General features: G+C 38.7%; 1 protein-coding gene across 1 annotated transcript; it reads left to right on the top strand.

The window, feature by feature from the left end:
• Nucleotides 1-3,217: 3,217 nt before the first annotated feature.
• LOC107627451 (uncharacterized) lies at nucleotides 3,218-15,886 on the top strand. Its single transcript, XM_016330283.2, has 3 exons — nucleotides 3,218-4,414; nucleotides 15,401-15,598; nucleotides 15,713-15,886. The coding sequence occupies exons 1-3, from the start codon at nucleotides 3,218-3,220 to the stop codon at nucleotides 15,884-15,886; spliced, it is 1,569 nt and encodes a 522-aa protein (XP_016185769.2).
• Nucleotides 15,887-20,086: the final 4,200 nt, after the last annotated feature.

Raw genomic sequence — 20,086 nt, 5'->3', positions numbered from 1 at the left:
GAAAAGTGATTCCCAAGACAAGCCTATTCAACTAAGAAGGCTTGACCTCAAACCCTTAGCTAGAGGATGGTTGGAATTTATCCAATGCTCTATCATCACTACTAGCAATCGGTCAGAAGTGACAATAGACTAAGCCATCATGATTGGGAGTGAGGTGGAAGTACATGAGGTGATACCTCAAGAATTGTACAAGATAGTTGAAAAGCCTTCCACCAAAGCAAGGTTAGTTTTCCCTCACCTCATTTGTCACCTATGCAATTCAGCTGGAATTGTCATAGAGGAAGACATCTTTATTGAGGAGGACAAGCCCATCACTGAGAAGAGGATGGAGCAAACTAGAGAGCATGCATATGAGCCTGTGCAACCGCCTCAGCAAGAAATCCCTGGGATTCCTCAAGGGATGCAATTTCCTCCTCAAGGCTATTGGGACCAATTGCATAATTCTCTTGGAGAATTGAACACTAATATAGAGCAATTAAGGTTGGAGCATCAAGAGCATTCCACCATCCTCAATGAAATAAGAGAAGATCAAATGGCTATAAGGGAGGAACAACAAAGACAAAGGCGTGACATTGAAGAGATCAAGCACTACATTGGATCCTCAAGGAGGAGTAGTAGCCGCCATCACTAAGGTGGATTCGTTCTCTTAATCCCCTTTTCTTATGTTATTTTTCTATTTTCTAATTTGTTTTATTATCTGTTCTCTTGTTCTTATTGCATGATCATTTCTATCTATGTCTTAAAGCTATAAAATATTCCATATATCTCTCACCTCACTTAAAAGAAAATTTTATTTGAAAAGAACATGAATTTCGAGTTTATCTTAAGAATAGTTCAATTATCTTGATGTGGTAACATTGCTTTTGTTTTCTGAATGTATGAATGAACAGTGCATATTTGAAATTGAAATTAAGAATGTTGGCTCTTGAAAGAATGATGATAAAAGTGAAGTATTATTAGTAATTTGAAAAATCCAAAAATTGATTCTTGAAGCAAGAAAAAGCAGCAAAAAAATAAAAAAGCAAGATGCAATAAACAGAAAAAAATTTTGCATGCGAAAAAAAACAAAAGAGAAATAAAAAGCAGAAAAAGCCAATAGCTCTTTAAACCAAAAGGCAAGAGCAAAAAGCCAATAACCCTTTAAACCAAAAAATAAGGGTAAAAGGATCCAAAGTTTCGAGCATCAATGGTTAGGAGGGCCTAAAAGGAGTAAAATCCTGGCCTAAGCAATCTAAATGGATAGTGTCCCTAACTATATGCTTGTGATGTGAAGGTGTCAAGTAAAAGAACTTGAGACTGAGCAGTTAAAGTCATGATTCAAAGCAAAAAGAATGTGCTTAAGAACTCTGGACACCTCTATCTGGGGATTCTAGCAAAGCTGAATCACAATCCGAAAGGGTTCACCCAGTTAAGTGTCTGTGGCATTTATGTATCCGGTGGTAACACTGGAAAACAAAGTGCTTAGGGCCACGACCAAGACTCTAAAAAGCTGTGTTCAAGAATAAAAAAGAACTAAATTAGGAGAGTCAATAATATCATCTGGATTCCAAGTTCCTAAGGATGCCAACACTTCTAAGTTTCAATGGATAGTGAGATGCCAAAACTATTCAGAAGCAAAAAGCTACTAAGTCCCGCTCATCTAATTGAAACTGAGCTTCAGTGAAAACTCTAAGATTTATTGTATCTTACTCTTCTTTTTATCCTACTTTGTTTTTAGTTGCTTGGGGACAAGCAACAGTTTAAGTTTGGTGTTGTGATGAACGGATATTTTATACGCTTTTTGCCATCATTTTCATATAGTTTTTAGTAGGTTTGTTTAAGTTTTATTAAGTTTTCATAGGTTTTAGTGAAAAATTCACATTTTTGGATTCTACTTTAAGTTTTTGTGTTTTTATGCAATTTCAGGTATTTTCTGGCTGAAATTGAGGAGTTGGAGTAAAAGTCTGATTCAGAGGCAGAGAAAGCACTGCAGATGCTGTCAGGATTTGACCTCCTTGCACTCAAAAGAGCTTTTCTGGAGCTATAGACATCCAAATGAAGTGTTCTCAAGAGCTATAGAAAGCTAACATCCAGCGCTTTCCCCGTAATGTATAATAGTTTATACTTTGCTTCAGAATTAAAGGCCTAAAATTGGCGTTCAATGCCAACTTTCAGCCTTATTATGGCGTTCAACGCCTAAGGGAGAAGAGACCAGCGTCCAATGCCCAAAAAGGACCCCCTAGCCAATGTTCAACACCCTAAAGGCCTCCTAGCTCATGGATCTCAATCAAGCTCAGCCTAAACACTCACCAAGTGGGCCCCGAAAGTATATTTTAGCACTAAAAAACTATTTTACCCTTCTTGTGTAATCCTTAGTAATTAGCCTAGTATTTATTTGAGAACTTTCACACTTTTCAGAGACCTTTGACACTTTACACGTTTTACATTGTATTTTCTATCAGTATGAGTTTCTAAACCTCCTAGGTTGAGGGGAGGAGCTCTGCTGAGTTTTATGGATTTATAAAGCATTATTGTTTTATCTTCAATTCGTGTTTGATTCTCTATTCTAAGATGTATCTTCGTTCTTCATCCTTATGAATGCGTTAAACTGGCATTAGGTTATCTCATTCTACATAGGTTCAGAGTGAGTCTTTCATCGGATAATGATGAACCACTAGCTTAATTATACATCTCTTAGACGGCTAATCCACGAAGTCATTGGGGACTTCTCGAGACACCAGTTCCGTCGAGGTATGGGGAGATTAGGGTCTTTGTAGTAAAGCCTAGAACCAAAGGTCCAACATTCTCTGATACGGAAGATTCGACCTTGTCTGTGGTGTTTTGAGTAGAATCACTAAGGAGAATGGACTTTAGGAGCTTCACCCTCAATCAAATTGGATTCGCACTAACCCTGGGGTTCAGATCTGGAGGAGCACTGGTGACCTCTCAAGAAAGGGGTTGATCACATACAGCCTGCCATAGAAGAAATCATTCACAGTTGGAGGAGACAGTAAGTCCGGAATTATACAGAAGAACAAAGCATCTCTGAAGCCTTAACCATCTTCTTATCAATGCTTTCACCATCAATTGAGTAACATTTTCTTTATTTTACTTTTATGCACTTTAAACAACCAACCAACTTTTCTATCCGCCTGACTAAGATCTACAAGATAACCATAGCTTGCTTCAAATCACAATCCTCGTGGGATCGACCCTGACTCACTCAGGAATTACTTGGATGACCCAGTGCACTTGTTGGTTCAGTTGTGCGAAGTTTAATTCCACGCACCACCCATCCATGGCTGATCTACCTCCCCCAACACCCTCTGAACTCCTTCAGATGGTAACTGAGCTGCAACAAACAAAACAACGTATGGTGGAGGAAAATCAAAGGATGGCGAATCAGATCGCCGAGTTAACTAATGTTCGGATTGAAAACAATGGTGATCGTAATGAACGAGTGGAGAAGGAAGAGCGCGAATCTGATCCAACACACGTTTTCGAAACTGCTCGCAACGAAGAAGCTCGGCCTTTGCCAGAAAATGAAGAAATTAAGCCTGATAACTCTATGGATCCATTCACGACTGGTATTATGAATTTTCAAAAACCCAGGAGGTTCACTTTGCCAACAACCTTAACCCCTTATGATGGGTTAGGAGACACGAAGAAGCACATCAAAAAGTTTAGATCTATAATGATAGTAAACGGTGCATCCGATCCTATTTTATGCCGTTGTTTTCCTACCTTTTTAGACGGTCCTGCACTTGATTGGTTTTGTTCTTTGACTATAGATTCTATTTCTCGTTTTCAGGAACTAGCAAAGCATTTTGAAGATCACTTTGGTGCCTCCTCTATCTACCTACACGATTCTGACTATCTGAACACAATCAAACAAGGTCAGAATGAAAGTCTAAAGGATTACGTTATTCGTTTCACAAAGGTGGCCATGAGCATACCAGATCTTTATCCTGAGGTGCATCTGCACGCCATCAAAAGTGGACTCCAACCAGAAAAATTTCAAGAGGCAATTGTGGTTGCCAAACCAAAGTCCCTTGCGGAGTTCTGTGAAAAGGCTAAAGGTCAGATGGACATCGAGGAGCTCCGACAAGCTCGGAAAGCAGACGAACCCCAATATAACAAAGACAAGGATAAAGCTAGAGATAGCAAGAAAACTTTTAAACTAACCCCTCGCTATGATTCATATACTCAGTTCAACATGAAGAGGGACGACATCATCAAGAAGATTCTCGATTCCAAGCTGATCAAACCTCCCCTAAAGGCCGGTAGCTATCCGGACGCAAAGAACACAGACAAATCCAAATACTACACTTTTCACCAAAAGTATGGACACACCACCGATGAGTGTGTGATTGTAAAAGATCTATTAGAACGCCTAGCTCGGGAAGGCCATCTAGATAAATACATCAGCGGGAGTGTATAGAAGCGCGGCACATCCTTGGCCGATCACACCTCCACAGGACAACATTCACGAGACAAAGAAAAAACCCCTCATAGTTACCCTGATCAATCACGAAGAATTATTAACTGTATTTCTGGAGGTTTTATAAGAGGAAGAACAACAAACTCGGCTCAGAAGCATACACACTGAGCTATGTTTTTGGTAGAGGGGACTATGAATGATGCCCACACACCTCAGCATTTTTCACAAATGACGTTTCAAGCCTCTGAGTTCAATACAAGCACCACAAATCTGGATGATGCCGTCGTGATTTCCATCCAGCTAGGGGACCTTTTGGGATGGAAAGTGCTGCTAGATCCTAGAAGCAGTACCGACGTTCTTTTCTATTCTACATTCCAGAAAATAAAGCTGAGCAACAATATACTCCAACCTTCCACTGGAGACTTAGTCGGATTCTCTGGTGAACGAGTCTTGATTTTGGAATTTGTGTGGTTACAAACCGCACTAGGTGAGCCTCCCTTATCTAAAACTTCAGATGTTCAAAAACCATATAATTTAATAATTGGCCAACTGATGAGCGGATAATTTATACGCTTTTTGGCATTGTTTTTAGGTAGTTTTTAGTATATTTTAGTTAGTTTTTATTATATTTTTATTAGTTTTTAAATAAAAATCACATTTCAGGACTTTACTATGAGTTTGTGTATTTTTTTGTGATTTCAAGTATTTTCTGGCTGAAATTGAGGGACTTGAGCAAAAATCTGATTCAGAGGCTGAAAAAGGACTGCAGATGTTGTGGGATTCTGACCTCCCTGCACTCGAAGTGGATTTTCTGGAGCTACAGAAGCCCAATTGGTGCGCTCTCAATTGTTTTGGAAAGTAGCCATCCTGGGCTTTCCAGCAATATATAATAGTCTATACTTTGTCCGAGATTTGATGGCCCAAACTGGCGTTCCAAGTCAGCATAAAAATTCTGGCGTCAAAACACCAGAACTGGCATAAAAGCTGGAGTTAAACGTCCAAACTGGCACCAAAGCTGGCGTTTAACTCCAAGAAAAGTCTCTACATGTGAAAGCTTCAATGCTCAGCCCAAGCACACACCAAGTGGGTCCGGAAGAAGATTTCTGCATTAATTACTTATTTCTGTAACCCTAGGCTACTAGTTTTCTATAAATAGGACCTTTTGCTATTGTATTTTCATACTTTCATATACTTTTTCATCTTTGGAACTTATATGTTCATGTTTGGGGGCTGGCCTCACGGCCATGCCTAGACCCTTTTGTTCTTATGTATTTTCAACGGTGGAGTTTCTACACACCATAGATTAAGGTGTGGAACTCTGCTGTTCTTCATGAATTAATGCAAAGTACTACTGTTTTCTATTCAATTCACGCCTACTTCTTCTCTAAGATATACACTCGTTCTTCAACTTGATGAATGTGATGATCCGTGAAACTCATCATCATTCTCACCTATGAACGCGTGCCTGACAACCACTTCCGTTCTACATGTAAACAAGCTTGAATGTGTATCTCTTGGGTTTCTAATCTAAGATTAGAACCTTCGTGGTATAGGCTAGAATTATTGGCGGCCATTCTTGAGATCCGAAAAGTCTAAACCTTGTCTATGGTATTGCGAGTAGGATCTGGGAAGGGATGACTATGACGAGCTTCAAACTCGCGAGTGTTGGGCGTAGTGACAGACGCAAAAAGATCAATGGATCCTATTCCAACATGATCGAGAACCGATAGATGATTAGCCGTGCGGTGACAACGCATTTGGACCATTTTCACTGAGAGGACGGGAAGTATCCATTGACAACGGTGATGCCCAACATACAGCTTGCCATGGAAAGGAGTATGAATGATTGGATGAAAGCAATAGGAAAGCAGAGGTTCAGAAGGAACAAAGTATCTCCATACGCTTTTCTGAAATCCCACCAATGAATTACATAAATATCTCTATCCTATTATATATTTTATTCATCTTTTAATTATCAATTCTCCATAACCATTTGAATCCTCCTGACTGAGATTTACAAGATGACAATAGCTTGCTTCAAGCCGATAATCTCTGTGGAATCGACCCTTACTCACGTAAGGTTTATTACTTGGACGACCCAGTACACTTGCTGGTTAGTTGTGCGGAGTTGTGAAAAAAGTTGAGATTACAATTGTGCGTACCAAGTTGTTGGCACCATTGATGATCACAATTTCGTGCACCAAGTTTTTGGCGCCGTTGCCGGGGATTGTTCGAGTTTGGACAACTGACGGTTCATCTTGTTGCTTAGATTAGGTAACTTTATTTTATTTTTATTTTTCAGAATTTTTAAGAATGAATTCTAGAGTTTCAGATGATGTTTTTATCATCACAAAAGCTGATTGATTCTCATCAATTTGGCTGTTGTATGTAATGTCCTGCTGAAGCTTGGCTAGCCATGTCTAATCTTTTTAGACTGAAGCTTTAGACTAACATTGCATGATTCCTAGAGTTCGTATTAAAAATTTTGAATTTCTTTATTTCCTGTTTCCAAATAATTTTCAAAAAAATTACAAAAAAATTTATAAAACCATAAAAACCAAAAATAATTTATGTTTCTTGTTTGAGTCTAGTGTCTACTTTTAAGTTTGGTGTCCTGCATATTTTCCTGCAATTTTCGAATATATGCTTTATGTTCTTCATTAATCTTCAAGTTATTCTTGATGATTTTATTGGGTCTGATCTTTAAATTCTCTTGTTTTGTGTGTTTTGTTGTTTCTCATATGCATCCTCAATTTGTTAGTATCTCTAATATAAAAATTTTTAAGTTTGGTGTCTTGCATGCATTGTTTATTTGATCTTAGTTTTTCCATGATTAGTTTCATTTTGTTGTTTCTCATCATTAAAAATTCAAAAAAAAATTTTCAAAATTGTATCTTTTCAAGTCAATAATACAGAGAATTGAAGATTCAGAACATGCAGCAGAGAAATTACAGAGAAAAAGCTGGGCATTCAAACGCCTAGTGAGGAAGGAAAACTGGTGCTTAAACGCCAGCCAGGGTACCTGGCTGGGCGTTAAACGCCAGAATGGATACCATTCTGGGCGTTTAACGCCAGGATGGCACAAGAGGAAAGATTTTGTTTTTAATTCAAATCTTTTCCAAATTTTCATAATTTTCCAAAATCAAATCTTTTTCAAATCATATCTTTTCAATCATATCTTTTCAAAATCAAATCCTCTCCATTTTTTTTACTATTTTCGAAAATCCTTGCTACAATTAATGATTTAATTCAAAATTTTCAAGTTGTTACTTGCCTATTAAGAAAGGATCAAATTTTAAATTCTAGAATAATGTCTTTTAATTTCTTGTTAGTCAAGTAATCAACTTTAATTTTAAAAATTTCTTTTTTTAAATTGATTTTCAATCATATCTTCTCAATCATATCTTCTCAATCACATCTTTTTCAAAATAATTTTCAATCATATCTTTTTTTTCTGATTTCAAAATCTTTTTCAAAATCACTTAACTACTTTCTCAATTTTAGTTTTCGAAAATCATCAACCAAATTTTGAAAATTTCTTTTAATTAAAAACATTTTTTTTCAAAAACTCTTCCCCCTTTCTCACATCCTTCTATTTAAAGGACTAACACTCCTCCTCAATGTGCAATTCGAACTCTTTCCTTCTTTATATGTTCTAATTCTTCTCTATCTATCTCATCCTTCTATTCTTATTTTCCTCTGACATCTCAAGGAATATCTATACTATGACATAGAGGATTCCATACTTTTTTCTTCTCTCTGTCATATGAACAGGAGTAAGGACAAAGGCATTGTTGTTGAAGCTGATCCTGAACCTGAAAGGACCTTGAAGAGAAAGCTAAGAGAAGCTAAAGCACAACTCCCTGTAGAGGACCTAACAGAAATTTTCAAACAAGAAGAAGCCATGGCAGCCGAAAACAACAACAATGCCAACAATGCAAGGAAGGTGCTTGGTGACTTTACTGCACCTACTCCCGACTTCTATGGGAGAAGCATCTCAATTCCTGCCGTTGGGGCAAACAACTTTGAGCTTAAGCCTCAATTAGTTTCTCTAATACAACAGAATTGCAAGTTTCATGGACTTCCATTGGAAGATCCTCATCAGTTCTTAGCTGAATTTTTGCAAATCTGTGACACTGTCAAGACCAATGGGGTTGATCCCAAGGTCTACAGGCTTATGCTTTTTCCCTTTGATGTAAGAGACAGAGCTAGAATATGGTTGGATTCACAACCTAAGGAAAGCCTGAACTCTTGGGAAAAGCTGGTCAGTGCTTTTCTGTCCAAATTCTTTCCACCTCAAAAACTGAGTAAGCTTAGAGTGGAAGTCCAGACCTTCAGATAGAAGGAAGGTGAATCCCTCTATGAAGCTTGGGAAAGATACAAACAATTGATCAGAAGGTGTCCTTCTGACATGCTTTCAGAATGGAGCATCATAGGTATCTTCTATGATGGTCTGTCTGAACTGTCCAAGATGTCATTGGACAGCTCTGCTGGAGGATCTCTTCATCTGAAGAAGACGCCTGCAGAAGCTCAGGAACTCATTGAGATGGTTACAAATAACCAATTTATGTACACTTCTGAAAGGAACCCTGTGAATAATGGGACAAATCAGAAGAAAGGAGTTCTTGAGATTGATACTCTGAATGCCATATTGGCTCAGAAGAAAATATTGACTCAACAAGTCAATATGATTTCTCAGAGTCTGTCTGGAATGCAAGCAGCAACAGGTAGTACCAAAGAAGCTTCATCTGAAGAAGAAGCTTATGATCCTGAGAACCCAGCAATGGAAGAGGTGAATTACATGGGAGAACCCTATGGAAACACCTATAATCCTTCATGGAGAAATCATCCAAATCTCTCATGGAAGGACCAACAGAGGCCTCAACAAGGCTTCAACAATAGTAATGGTGGAAGAAATAGGTTTAGCAATAGCAAGCCTTTTTCCATCATCTTCTCAGCAACAGACAGAGAATTCTAAGCAGAGCCACTCTGACTTAGCAACCATAGTCTCTGATCTAATTAAGACCACTCAAAGTTTCATGACTGAAACAAGGTCCTCCATTAGAAATTTAGAGGCACAAGTGGGTCAGCTGAGTAAGAGAATTACGGAACTCCCTCCCAGTACTCTCCCAAGCAATACAGAAGAGAACCCAAAGAGAGAATGCAAGGCCATAAACACATCCCACATGGCCGAATGTATAGAGGAGGGAAAGGCAGTGATTTCCACTGAGGAAGACCTCAATGGATGTCCACTGGCCTCCAAAGAGTTCCCTAATGAGGAACCATGGGAATCTGAGGCTCATACAAAGACCATAGAGATTCCATTAAACTTACTTCTGCCATTCATGAGCTCTAATGAGTATTCTTCCTCTGAAGAGGATGAAGATGTTACTGAAGAGCAAGTTGCTAAGTACCTTTGAGCAATCATGAAGCTAAATGCCAAGTTATTTAATAATGAGACTTGGGAGGATGAACCCCCTTGCTCACCAAAGAACTGGATGACTTGACTAGGCAGGTATTACCTCAGAAGAGACAGGATCCTGGAAAGTTCTCAATACCTTGTACCATAGGCACCATGACCTTTGAGAAGGCTCTGTGTGACCTTGGGTCAAGTATAAACCTCATGCCACTCTCTGTGATGGAGAAACTATGGATCCTTGAGGTATAAGCTGCAAGAATCTCACTAGAGATGGCAGACAATTCAAGGAAATAGGCTTATGGACTTGTAGAGGATGTCTTTGTAAGGGTTGAAGGCCACTACATCCCTGCTAATTTCATAACCCTAGACACTGGAAAGTGTATGGATGAATCCATCATCTGGCAAACCCTTCCTAGCCACAGCAAAAGCTGTGATTGATGTTGACAGAGGAGAATTGGTCCTTCAAGTGAATGAGGACTCCCTTGTGTTTAAAGCTCAAGGATCTCCCTCTGTAACCATGGAGAGGAAGCATGAAAAGCTTCTCTCAATGCAGAGTCAAATAGAGCCCCCACATTCAAACTCTAAGTTTGGTGTTGGAAGGCCATCATCATGCTCTGAGTATCTGTGAGGCTCCATGAGAGCCCACTGTCAAGCTATTGACATTAAAGAAGCGCTTGTTGGGAGGCAACCCAATTTTATTTAATCATATCTATTTATTTTCTATTGTTATTTTATATTTTCTGTAGGTTGATGATCATGTGAAGTCACAAAAACAACTGAAAAAGAAAAAACAGAATGAAAAATAGTATTAAAAACAACACACCCTGGAGGAGAAGCTTAATGGTGTTTAAACGCCACTAAGGGTAGCAGAATGGGCGTTAAACGCCAGAAATGGGCACCAGACTGGCGTTTAACGCCAGAAAGGGGCACATAGCTGGTGTTTAACGCCAGAAAAGGGCACAGAGCTGGCGTTTAAATGCCAGAAAGGGGAGAAAAGCTGACGTTAAATGCCATAAATGGGCGGTAACCTGGCGTTTAACGCTAGGATTGGCAATCAAGGGGGCGTTTACACGCCACATGGTGCAGGGATGAGAAATCCTTGACACCTCAGGATCTATGGACCCCACAGGATCCCCACCTACCTCATCTCTCTCTCTTCTTCACACCTTCCCATAACACCCTTCTCCAAATACCATTCACCAATTACCTCAATACCTCTTCCCCAAAAACCCCTCACCTATCAAATCCTACCCTCTTCTCCATAATCTCTTCACCAATCCACATCCATCCATCATAAAACCCCACCTACCTCACCATTCAAAATCAAACCACTTTCCCTCCAAAACCCACTCATACATGGCCAAACCCTACCCCTCTCTCCACTTCTATATAAACCCATCTTCACTCCTTCATTTTCACACATCATACACACTACTTATCCCCCTTGGCCGAACTACTAAGCCCCCTCCATCTCCTCTATTTCCTCCTCTTCTACTCTTTTCTTTCTTCTTTTGCTCGAGGACGAGCAAACCTTCTAAGTTTGGTGTGGTAAAAGTGTTGCTTTTTATTTTTTCATAACCATTTATGGCACCAAAGGCCGGAGAAACCTCTAGAAAGAGGAAAGGAAAGGCAAAAGCTTCCACCTCCGAGTCATGGGAGATGGAGAGATTCATCTCAAGGGTGCATCAAGACCACTTCTATGAAGTTGTGGCCAAGAAGAAGGTGATCCCCGAGGTCTCTTTCAAGCTCAAAAAGGGTGAGTATTCGGAGATCCAACATGAGATTCGAAGAAGAGGTTGGGAAATTCTCACCAATCCCATTCAACAAGTCAGAATCTTAATGGTTCAAGAGTTCTATGCCAATGCATGGATCACCAAGAACCATGATCAAAGTGTGAACCCAGACCCAAGGAATTAGCTCACAATGGTTCGGGGGAAATACTTAGATTTCAGTCCGAAAAATGTAAGGTTGGCATTCAACTTGCCCATGATGCAAGGAGATGCACGCCCCTACACTAGAAGGGTCAACTTTGATCAAAGGTTGGACCAAGTCCTCATAGACATTTGTGAAGAGGGCACTCAATGGAAGAGAGATTCAAGAGGGAAGCCAGTTCAACTAAGAAGGCATGACCTCAAGCCCATGGCTAGGGGATGGTTGGAGTTCATCCAACGCTTAATCATTCCTACTAGCAACCGGTCTGAAGTTACTATAGAACGGGCTATCATGATCCATAGCATCATGATTGGAGAGAAAGTAGAAGTTCATGAGGTTATATCCCTAGAACTCTACAAGGTGGCGGACAAGTCCTCTACTTTAACAAGGTTAGCCTTCCTTCATCTCATTTGTCACCTCTGCAATTCAGCTGGAATTGACATAGAGGAAGACATCCTCATTGATGAGGACAAGCCCATCACTAAGAAAAGGATGGAGCAAACAAGAGAGTCCACTCATGGACAAGAGCATGAGGAAATTCCTCATCATGAAATCCCTGAGATGCATCAAGGGATGCATTTTTCTCCACAAAACTATTGGGAGAAAATCAACACATCCCTAGGAGAATTAAGTTCCAACATGGGACAACTAAGGGTGGAGCACCAACAGCATTCCATCCTCCTCCATGAAATTAGAGAAGACCAAAGAGTCATGAGGGAGGAGCAACAAAGGCAAGGAAGAGACATTGAGGAGCTCAAGGACTCCATAAGATCTTCAAGAGGAAGAACAAGCCGCCATCACTAAGGTAGACCCGTTCTTTAATTTCCTTGTTCTTATTTTTCTGTTTTTCGAAAATTATGCTTTATGTTTTATTTATGTTTGTGTCTTTATTACATGATCATTAGTGTCTTAGTGTCTATGCCTTAAAGCTATGAATGTCCTATGAATCCATCACCTTCCTTAAATGAAAAATATTTTCTGAAAAAGAAAAAGAAGTACATGAATTTTGAATTTTAAAACAGATTAATTATTTTGATGTGGTGGCAATACTTTTTATTTTTCTGAATGAATGCTTGAACAGTGCATATTTTTGAATTTGTTGTCTATGAATGTTAAAATTGTTGGCTCTTGAAAGAATGATGGAAAAGGAGAAATATTATTTGATAATCTAAAAAATCATAAAATTGATTCTTGAAGCAAGAAAAAGCAGTGAAAAGCTTGCGAAGAAAAAAAGAAGAAAAAAAAAAGAGAAGAAAAAGAAAAAGCAAGCAGAAAAAGCCAATAGCCCTTTAAACCAAAAGGCAATGGTAAAATAAAAAGGATCCAAGGCTTTGAGCATCAGTGGATAGGAGGGCCCACAGGAATAAAATCCTGGCCTAAGCGGCTAAACCAAGCTGTCCCTAACCATGTGCTTGTGGCGTGAAGGTGTCAAGTGAAAAGCTTGAGACTGAGCGGTTAAAGTCGTAGTCCAAAGCAAAAAGAGTGTGCTTAAGAGCTCTAGACACCTCTAATTGGGGACTCTAGCAAAGCTGAGTTACAATCTGAAAAGGTTCATCCAGTTATGTGTCTGTGGCATTTATGTATCCGGTGGTAATACTGGAAAACAAAATGCTTAAGGTCACGGCCAAGACTCATAAATTAACTGTGTTCAAGAATCAACATATTGAACTAGGAGAATCAATAACACTATCTGAATTCTAAGTTCCTATAGATGCCAATCATTCTGAACTTCAAAGGATAAAGTGAGATGCCAAAACTGTTCAGAAGCAAAAAGCTAATAGTCCCGCTCATCTAATTAAGATTGATCTTCATAGATATTTTTGGAATTCATTGTATATTCCATTCTTTTTATCCTACTTTGTTTTTAGTTGCTTGGGGACAAGCAACAATTTAAGTTTGGTGTTGTGATGAGCAGATAATTTATACGCTTTTTGGCATTATTTTTAGGTAGTTTTTAGTATATTTTAGTTAGTTTTTATTATATTTTTATTAGTTTTTAAATAAAAATCACATTTCTGGACTTTACTATGAGTTTGTGTGTTTTTCTGTGATTTCAGGTATTTTCTGGCTGAAATTGAGGGACCTGAGCAAAAATCAGATTCAGAGGCTGAAAAAGGACTGTAGATGCTGTTAGATTCTGACCTCCCTGCACTCAAAGTGGATTTTCTGGAGCTACAGAAGCCCAATTGGCACGCTCTCAATTGTGTTGGAAAGTAGACATCCTGGGCTTTCCAGCAATAGATAATAGTTCATACTTTGTCCGAGATTTGATGGCCCAAACTAGCGTTCCAAGTCAGCATAAAAATTCTGGCATCAAAATGCCAGAACTGGCATAAAAGCTGGAGTTAAACGCCCAAACTGGCACCAAAGCTGGCGTTTAACTCCAAGAAAAGTCTCTACATGTGAAAGCTTCAATGCTCAGCCCAAGCACACACCAAGTGGGCCCGAAAGAAGATTTCTGCATTAATTACTTATTTCTGTAACCCTAGGCTACAAGTTTTCTATAAATAGGACCTTTTGCTATTGTATTTTCATATTTTCATATACTTTTTCATCTTTGGAACTTATATGTTCACGTTTGGGGGCTGGTCTCACAGCCATGCCTAGACCCTTTTGTTCTTATGTATTTTCAACGGTGGAGTTTCTACACACCATAGATTAAGGTGTGGAGCTCAGCTGTTCTTCATGAATTAATGCAAAGTACTACTGTTTTCTATTCAATTCACGCCTACTTCTTCTCTAAGATATACACTCGTTCTTCAACTTGATGAATGTGATGATCCGTGACACTCGTCATCATTCTCACCTATGAACGCGTGCCTGACAACCACTTCCGTTCTACATGTAAACAAGCTTGAATGTGTATCTCTTGGGTTTCTAATCTAAGATTAGAACCTTCGTGGTATAGGCTAGAATTATTGGCAGCCATTCCTGAGATCCGAAAAGTCTAAACCTTGTCTATGGTATTGCGAGTAGGATCTGGGAAGGGATGACTGTGACGAGCTTCAAACTTGCGAGTGTTGGACGTAGTGACAGACGCAAAAGGATCAATGGATCCTATTCCAACATGATCGATAACCGACAGATGATTAGTCGTGCGGTGACAGCGCATTTGGACCATTTTCACTGAGAGGACGGGAAGTAGCCATTGACAACGGTGATGCCCAACATACAGCTTGCCATGGAAAGGAGTATGAATGATTGGATGAAAGCAATAGGAAAGCAGAGGTTCAGAAGGAACAAAGCATCTCCATATGCTTATCTGAAATCCCACCAATGAATTACATAAGTATCTCTATCCTATTATATATTTTATTCATCTTTTAATTATTAATTCTCCATAACCATTTGAATCCGCCTGACTGAGATTTACAAGATGACCATAGCTTGCTTCAAGCCCACAATCTCTGTGGGATTGACCCTTACTCATGTAAGGTTTATTACTTGGATGACCCAGTACACTTGCTGGTTAGTTGTGCGGAGTTGTGACAAAAAGTTGAGATTACAATTGTGTGTACCAAGTTGTTGGCGCCATTGATGATCACAATTTCGTGCACCACCAACCTTTCTTAAATAGGTTCGGCAATATAGTATCTACAATTCATCTTTGTGTTAAGTTTCCTATGCAGGATGACCTTATCACAACTATTCACAGTGACAATCATGAAGCTCGTCAGTGCTACAACATTAGTCTGAAAAGGCCTAACCGAGCTTTGAGGGCACAAGTAAACAGCATCAGCAGTTCTGATGAACTTTCACCTCTTGCCGACCTTAACCCAAGGGCCGATGTCCTCGAACGACTAAACCCAACAGAGGATTTACAAAAAGTTTATTTTAACAATGACTCTAACAAATTTACATATGTAGGTACCACACATAGCCCGGAAGAAAAAGCCTCATTCTAAAAGTTTTTACAACAACATGCTGATCTATTCGCTTAGACCCCTGCCGACATGCCCGGAATTGATCCCTCAGTCATTTCTCACAAGTTGGCACTGGATCCATTTATCCAACCTATAGCACAGAAGAAGCGGAACCTTCGTCTTGAAAAGAAGCAAGCATCTTTGGAAGTGACCAAAAAACTAATTAATGCTGGTTTCATACAAGAAATTTAGTTCACAACATGGTTGGAAAACATCGTCATGGTAAAAAAACATAATGGTAAATGGCACATGTGTGTTGATTTCACTGATCTCAACAAAGCATGTCCAAAAGATACTTATCTTTTACCATCTATTGACTATTTAGTAGACAATGCTTCAAGATACAAAATGTTAAATTTCATGGATGTGTATTCTGGTTATAACTATATTCTAATGCATCCATCCGATCAAAATAAAACTGCATTTATTACTGAATACGGAAATTACTATTATAAGGTTATGCCCTTTGGACTTAAGAATGCAGGAGCAACATACCAATGCCTTATGGACAAGGTATTCACAGATCAAATCGGCAGGAACTTAGAAGTTTATGTCGACGATATGGTGGCAAAGACAAAGCTCGGCGACAACCACCTTGACGACCTCTTGGAGATCTTCAATTAAATATGACGATACAATATGCGACTAAACCACAGATAAATGCGCCTTTGGAGTGCAGGGAGGCAAATTCCTCAGATTCTTACTTACAAACCGAGGAATAGAAGCCAATCTTGAGAAATACTAAGCTATATTAGACATAGCAAGCCCACAAACGATCAAAGAAGTCTAACTGTTAATAGGGAGACTTGATGCACTATCTAGATTTTTGCCTTGCTTAGCATCTAAGTCCTTCTACTTTTTCCAAACACTAAAAAAGAAAAATGATTTTAATTGGACTAATGAGTGTGAAGACGCTTTCGCAAACATAAAAAACACTCTTTCAAAACCACCCATTTTACAAAAGCCTCTTCAAAAGAAAGCACTTTACTTATATTTATCTGTCACTGACTGAGTAATAAGCTCTGTTCTTGTTACAGAGAGACAAAAACAACAACAACCTATCTACTTCATTAGCAAGTCACTACAGAGTGCCGAGCTTCGTTATCCAAAGATCGAGAAGCTGGCTTTGGCTTTAATATTTGCAGTCCGACGTCACTGGCTATATTTCCAAAGCCATGTCATCAACGTCCGAACTGACCAACACTTACGACAAGTGTTACAAAAACCAGAGCTGGCAGGCCGACTAATAAAATGGTCGGTTGAACTCTCCGAGTTTGACATTAGATACCAAAGCCGAGGTTCAATTAAGTCTCAATACCTTACAATTTTCATAGCCGAATTCACTATTCTAAGCTCGGTGGAAAACACAGAACATTGGGCACTTTATGTCGATAGGGCGTCAAACCTACAAGGGTGCGGCGCCAGCATCTTGCTTGAAGATGGAAACGGATTTATCCTGACACAATCCTTACATCTCTCTTTCAAGGCAAGCAACAATCAATCAGAGTACGAAATTTTAATTGCTAGTCTAAGACTTGCACCCGACCTAAAAATCTCAAAACTAAAAGTATACTGTGATTCTCTGCTTATTGTGCAACAGAATCAATCAGAGTACGAAATTTTAATTGCCAGTCTAAGACTTGCAGCCGACCTAAAAATCTCAAAACTAAAAGTATATTATGATTCCCTGCTTATTGTGTAACAGGTAAACAGTCTTTTTCAAGTGAAAGACCCATTACTAGCAAAATATCTTGAGGTTGTCAAAAAACTTATTTCTAAATTTTCGAAGTTTGAAATTCTTCATATACCTCAAGAGCACAATAGCCGAGCTGATGTTCTATCAAAGCTCGCCAGCATAGAGACACCAACTTCTACTTTTTATCAATCTACACTCCTCAAACCAAGCATAGATTTAACTGAGGTTTTAAGTGTCATACAGGATGAGGACAGGCAGACACCTTATATAGAATATCTCACCACTGGAGTTATTCCACACAACATTGACAATATTCGTCAATTCCGTCGCCAAGCATCCTTCTTTGCTATATATAACAATTTTCTGTATAGACGAGGTTTCTCTCATCCTCTCCAAAAATGTCTTTCCAGGTCAGAGGCCGAGCCTGCACTTGCCGAAGCTCATGAGGGTATATGTGAAACACATGTCAGTGCTCGGAGTTTATCCTCAAAGATACTCCGGCCAGTTTCTTTTGGCTGACCTTGCAACAAGATTGCATTGCAAAAGTAAAAAGCTACAACAACTGCCAGAAGCACAGTCTAATTACACACCTACCAACCGAGATGCTTCACAATTCCGAAGTAAATTGTCCCTTCAATCAATGGGGGCTCGATATACTCGGCCATTTCCCTTTAGCAGCGAGCCAGGTAAAATTTTTAATAGTTGTAATTGAATACTTTTTAGAATGGATAGAGGCTTAACCTCTAGCAAAAATAACATCACAGCAAATGGTCTCCTTTGTTTGGAAAAATATTATCTAGAGGTTCAGCATACCTCGGCGCATTATCACTAATAATGGTCGCCAGTTTGCCGGTCATAAATTTATCTCTTTTTTTGTATAACTTAAAAATCGAACACCATTTTTTCTTCGTAGAACATCCACAAACAAATGGCTTAGCAGAGGCTGCAAACAAGGTGATCTTGCATGCTCTGCAAAAAGAAACTCGATGACGCTAAAGGCCTCTGGGCAGAACTAATCCCAGAAGTCATATGGGGATATAACACCACCATCCACTCAACAACGAAAGAAACACCTTTCCGTCTGGTGTATGGCTCGGAAGCAATGATACCCGTAGAGATCTCCCAATCCTCTCTCCGGGTACAATTTTTCGATCACAACACAACAGACACACCTCGGCAATATGAACTTGATACTGTTGAAGAAGTCAGATCTTTGGCAGAACTCAATCACCGAGCTATGTAGCAACATATAGCTCGGTGGTACAACAAAAGACTTCATCCCATATTTTTTCAAGTCAACGACCTGGTACTGAAAAAAACTGAACAAGCTAGAAAGCCCACAGTCCATGAAAAATTAGCAGTAAATTAGGAGGGCCATTTCTGAGTTATAGAGGTAGTAGGCAATGGCACCTATTGTTTACAATCACTTGATGGTAGTACTCTACCTAGCACATGGAATACCTCATCCTTAAAGCTATATTATAGCTAAATGTCAGGGCTAGGCTTGTACTCTTTTTCCTACTCACAAGATTTTTTCAAAAAGGATTTTGCTTGGAGAGGTTTTAACGAGGCAAGCCTACCTACACCTTGTACACAAAGGTCGACAAATTATACAACTTTATATTTTCAAATTTATCTTCTCTGCATATTTTAACTTTCTGACTTATATGCCTGCAACTCTATTTTCCCGATTCACAAATTCTCAAATAACGATCTATATCTACAACCTCCAAATTATATCCCTTCGAGATAAAACAATCAAACAAACAAATGACTAAGGTCATGCAAACCATATCAAACGCAATAGATATACGCGTATCTCTAACAATATCAATTTAAATTTTAAACTACCAACATTAGAACTGATGGGTATTAACAACCAAACATAAATCAGTTTCAACAGTAGCACATCTTTTAGTCAAAATAGCAAAAGGCCTAAAAATAAATAGTTAATAGCTCCAGAAATAGAGCAAACAAGTTCAAGATAACTTACAATTGTTAAAACTACAAACATTCACAAAAAACTACTTAATATTTTCATCTCCCTCTTCAACAGCTTCATCATCATTCACCATGGCTCTATTCTGAACAATCTTTCTCGGATTCATTTGTGAAAAATCAAAGTCAGGAACCAAAAATTTTGTCTGAAGCAGCGCACGCTCAAAACCCTCAACAAAAGAATCCAATATTTCAGTCTCTTTATTTTTCTCTAACTCCTTCAATTTCGTTGTCACCTTGATCACTTGATTCCTCATACTCGACAGATCAGTCTCCTTCTTTATCAATGCTTCAACCTCCTTCGCATAGTTTTCGTTCATCAACTGTAACTCTTTCTCCCTTTTAGATAGTTTACTCTCCATTTCCACAATCAAGCTCTTTCAGAGCTAATTCCTCCCTTAGCATAGTCGGTTCAAGTTATAAATATTTTAAACGAATAATTATTAAAGTAAATGTATTAAAACACAAATAATAATATATGTGGGGATAAATATATATAAGTTACTAATATAAATTTTAGTGTGGGGATAAAACACAAGTAATAATACAGGGTAATATAATAATATACATTATATACAATATATAACGTCATAAAAAAAAGAATCAGTTAGTATACCTCCTCAACAAACTTATGACTATATATATATATATATATATATATATATAGAGTAATTCTTTGGTGGCCAAGGTTATAGTGA

The sequence above is a fragment of the Arachis ipaensis genome, chromosome B2 (assembly GCF_059453495.1).
Source record: "Arachis ipaensis isolate K30076 ecotype BB chromosome B2, ASM5945349v1, whole genome shotgun sequence".
NCBI lineage: Eukaryota > Viridiplantae > Streptophyta > Magnoliopsida > Fabales > Fabaceae > Arachis > Arachis ipaensis.
The sequence above is the reverse complement of the archived record's forward strand: the minus strand, read 5'-3'. Positions and strand labels throughout refer to the sequence as shown.

Excerpts from the sequence above, each read along its gene's own strand:
- LOC107627451 (XM_016330283.2), top strand. The coding sequence starts at position 3,218 with ATGACCCAGTGCACTTGTTGGTTCAGTTGTGCGAAGTTTAATTCCACG. Across the intron at positions 4,415-15,400 it reads ATAAATACATCAGCGGGAGT|GATGACCTTATCACAACTAT; the intron begins GTATAGAAGCGC and ends TTTCCTATGCAG. Across the intron at positions 15,599-15,712 it reads CAACAGAGGATTTACAAAAA|ACCCCTGCCGACATGCCCGG; the intron begins GTTTATTTTAAC and ends CTATTCGCTTAG.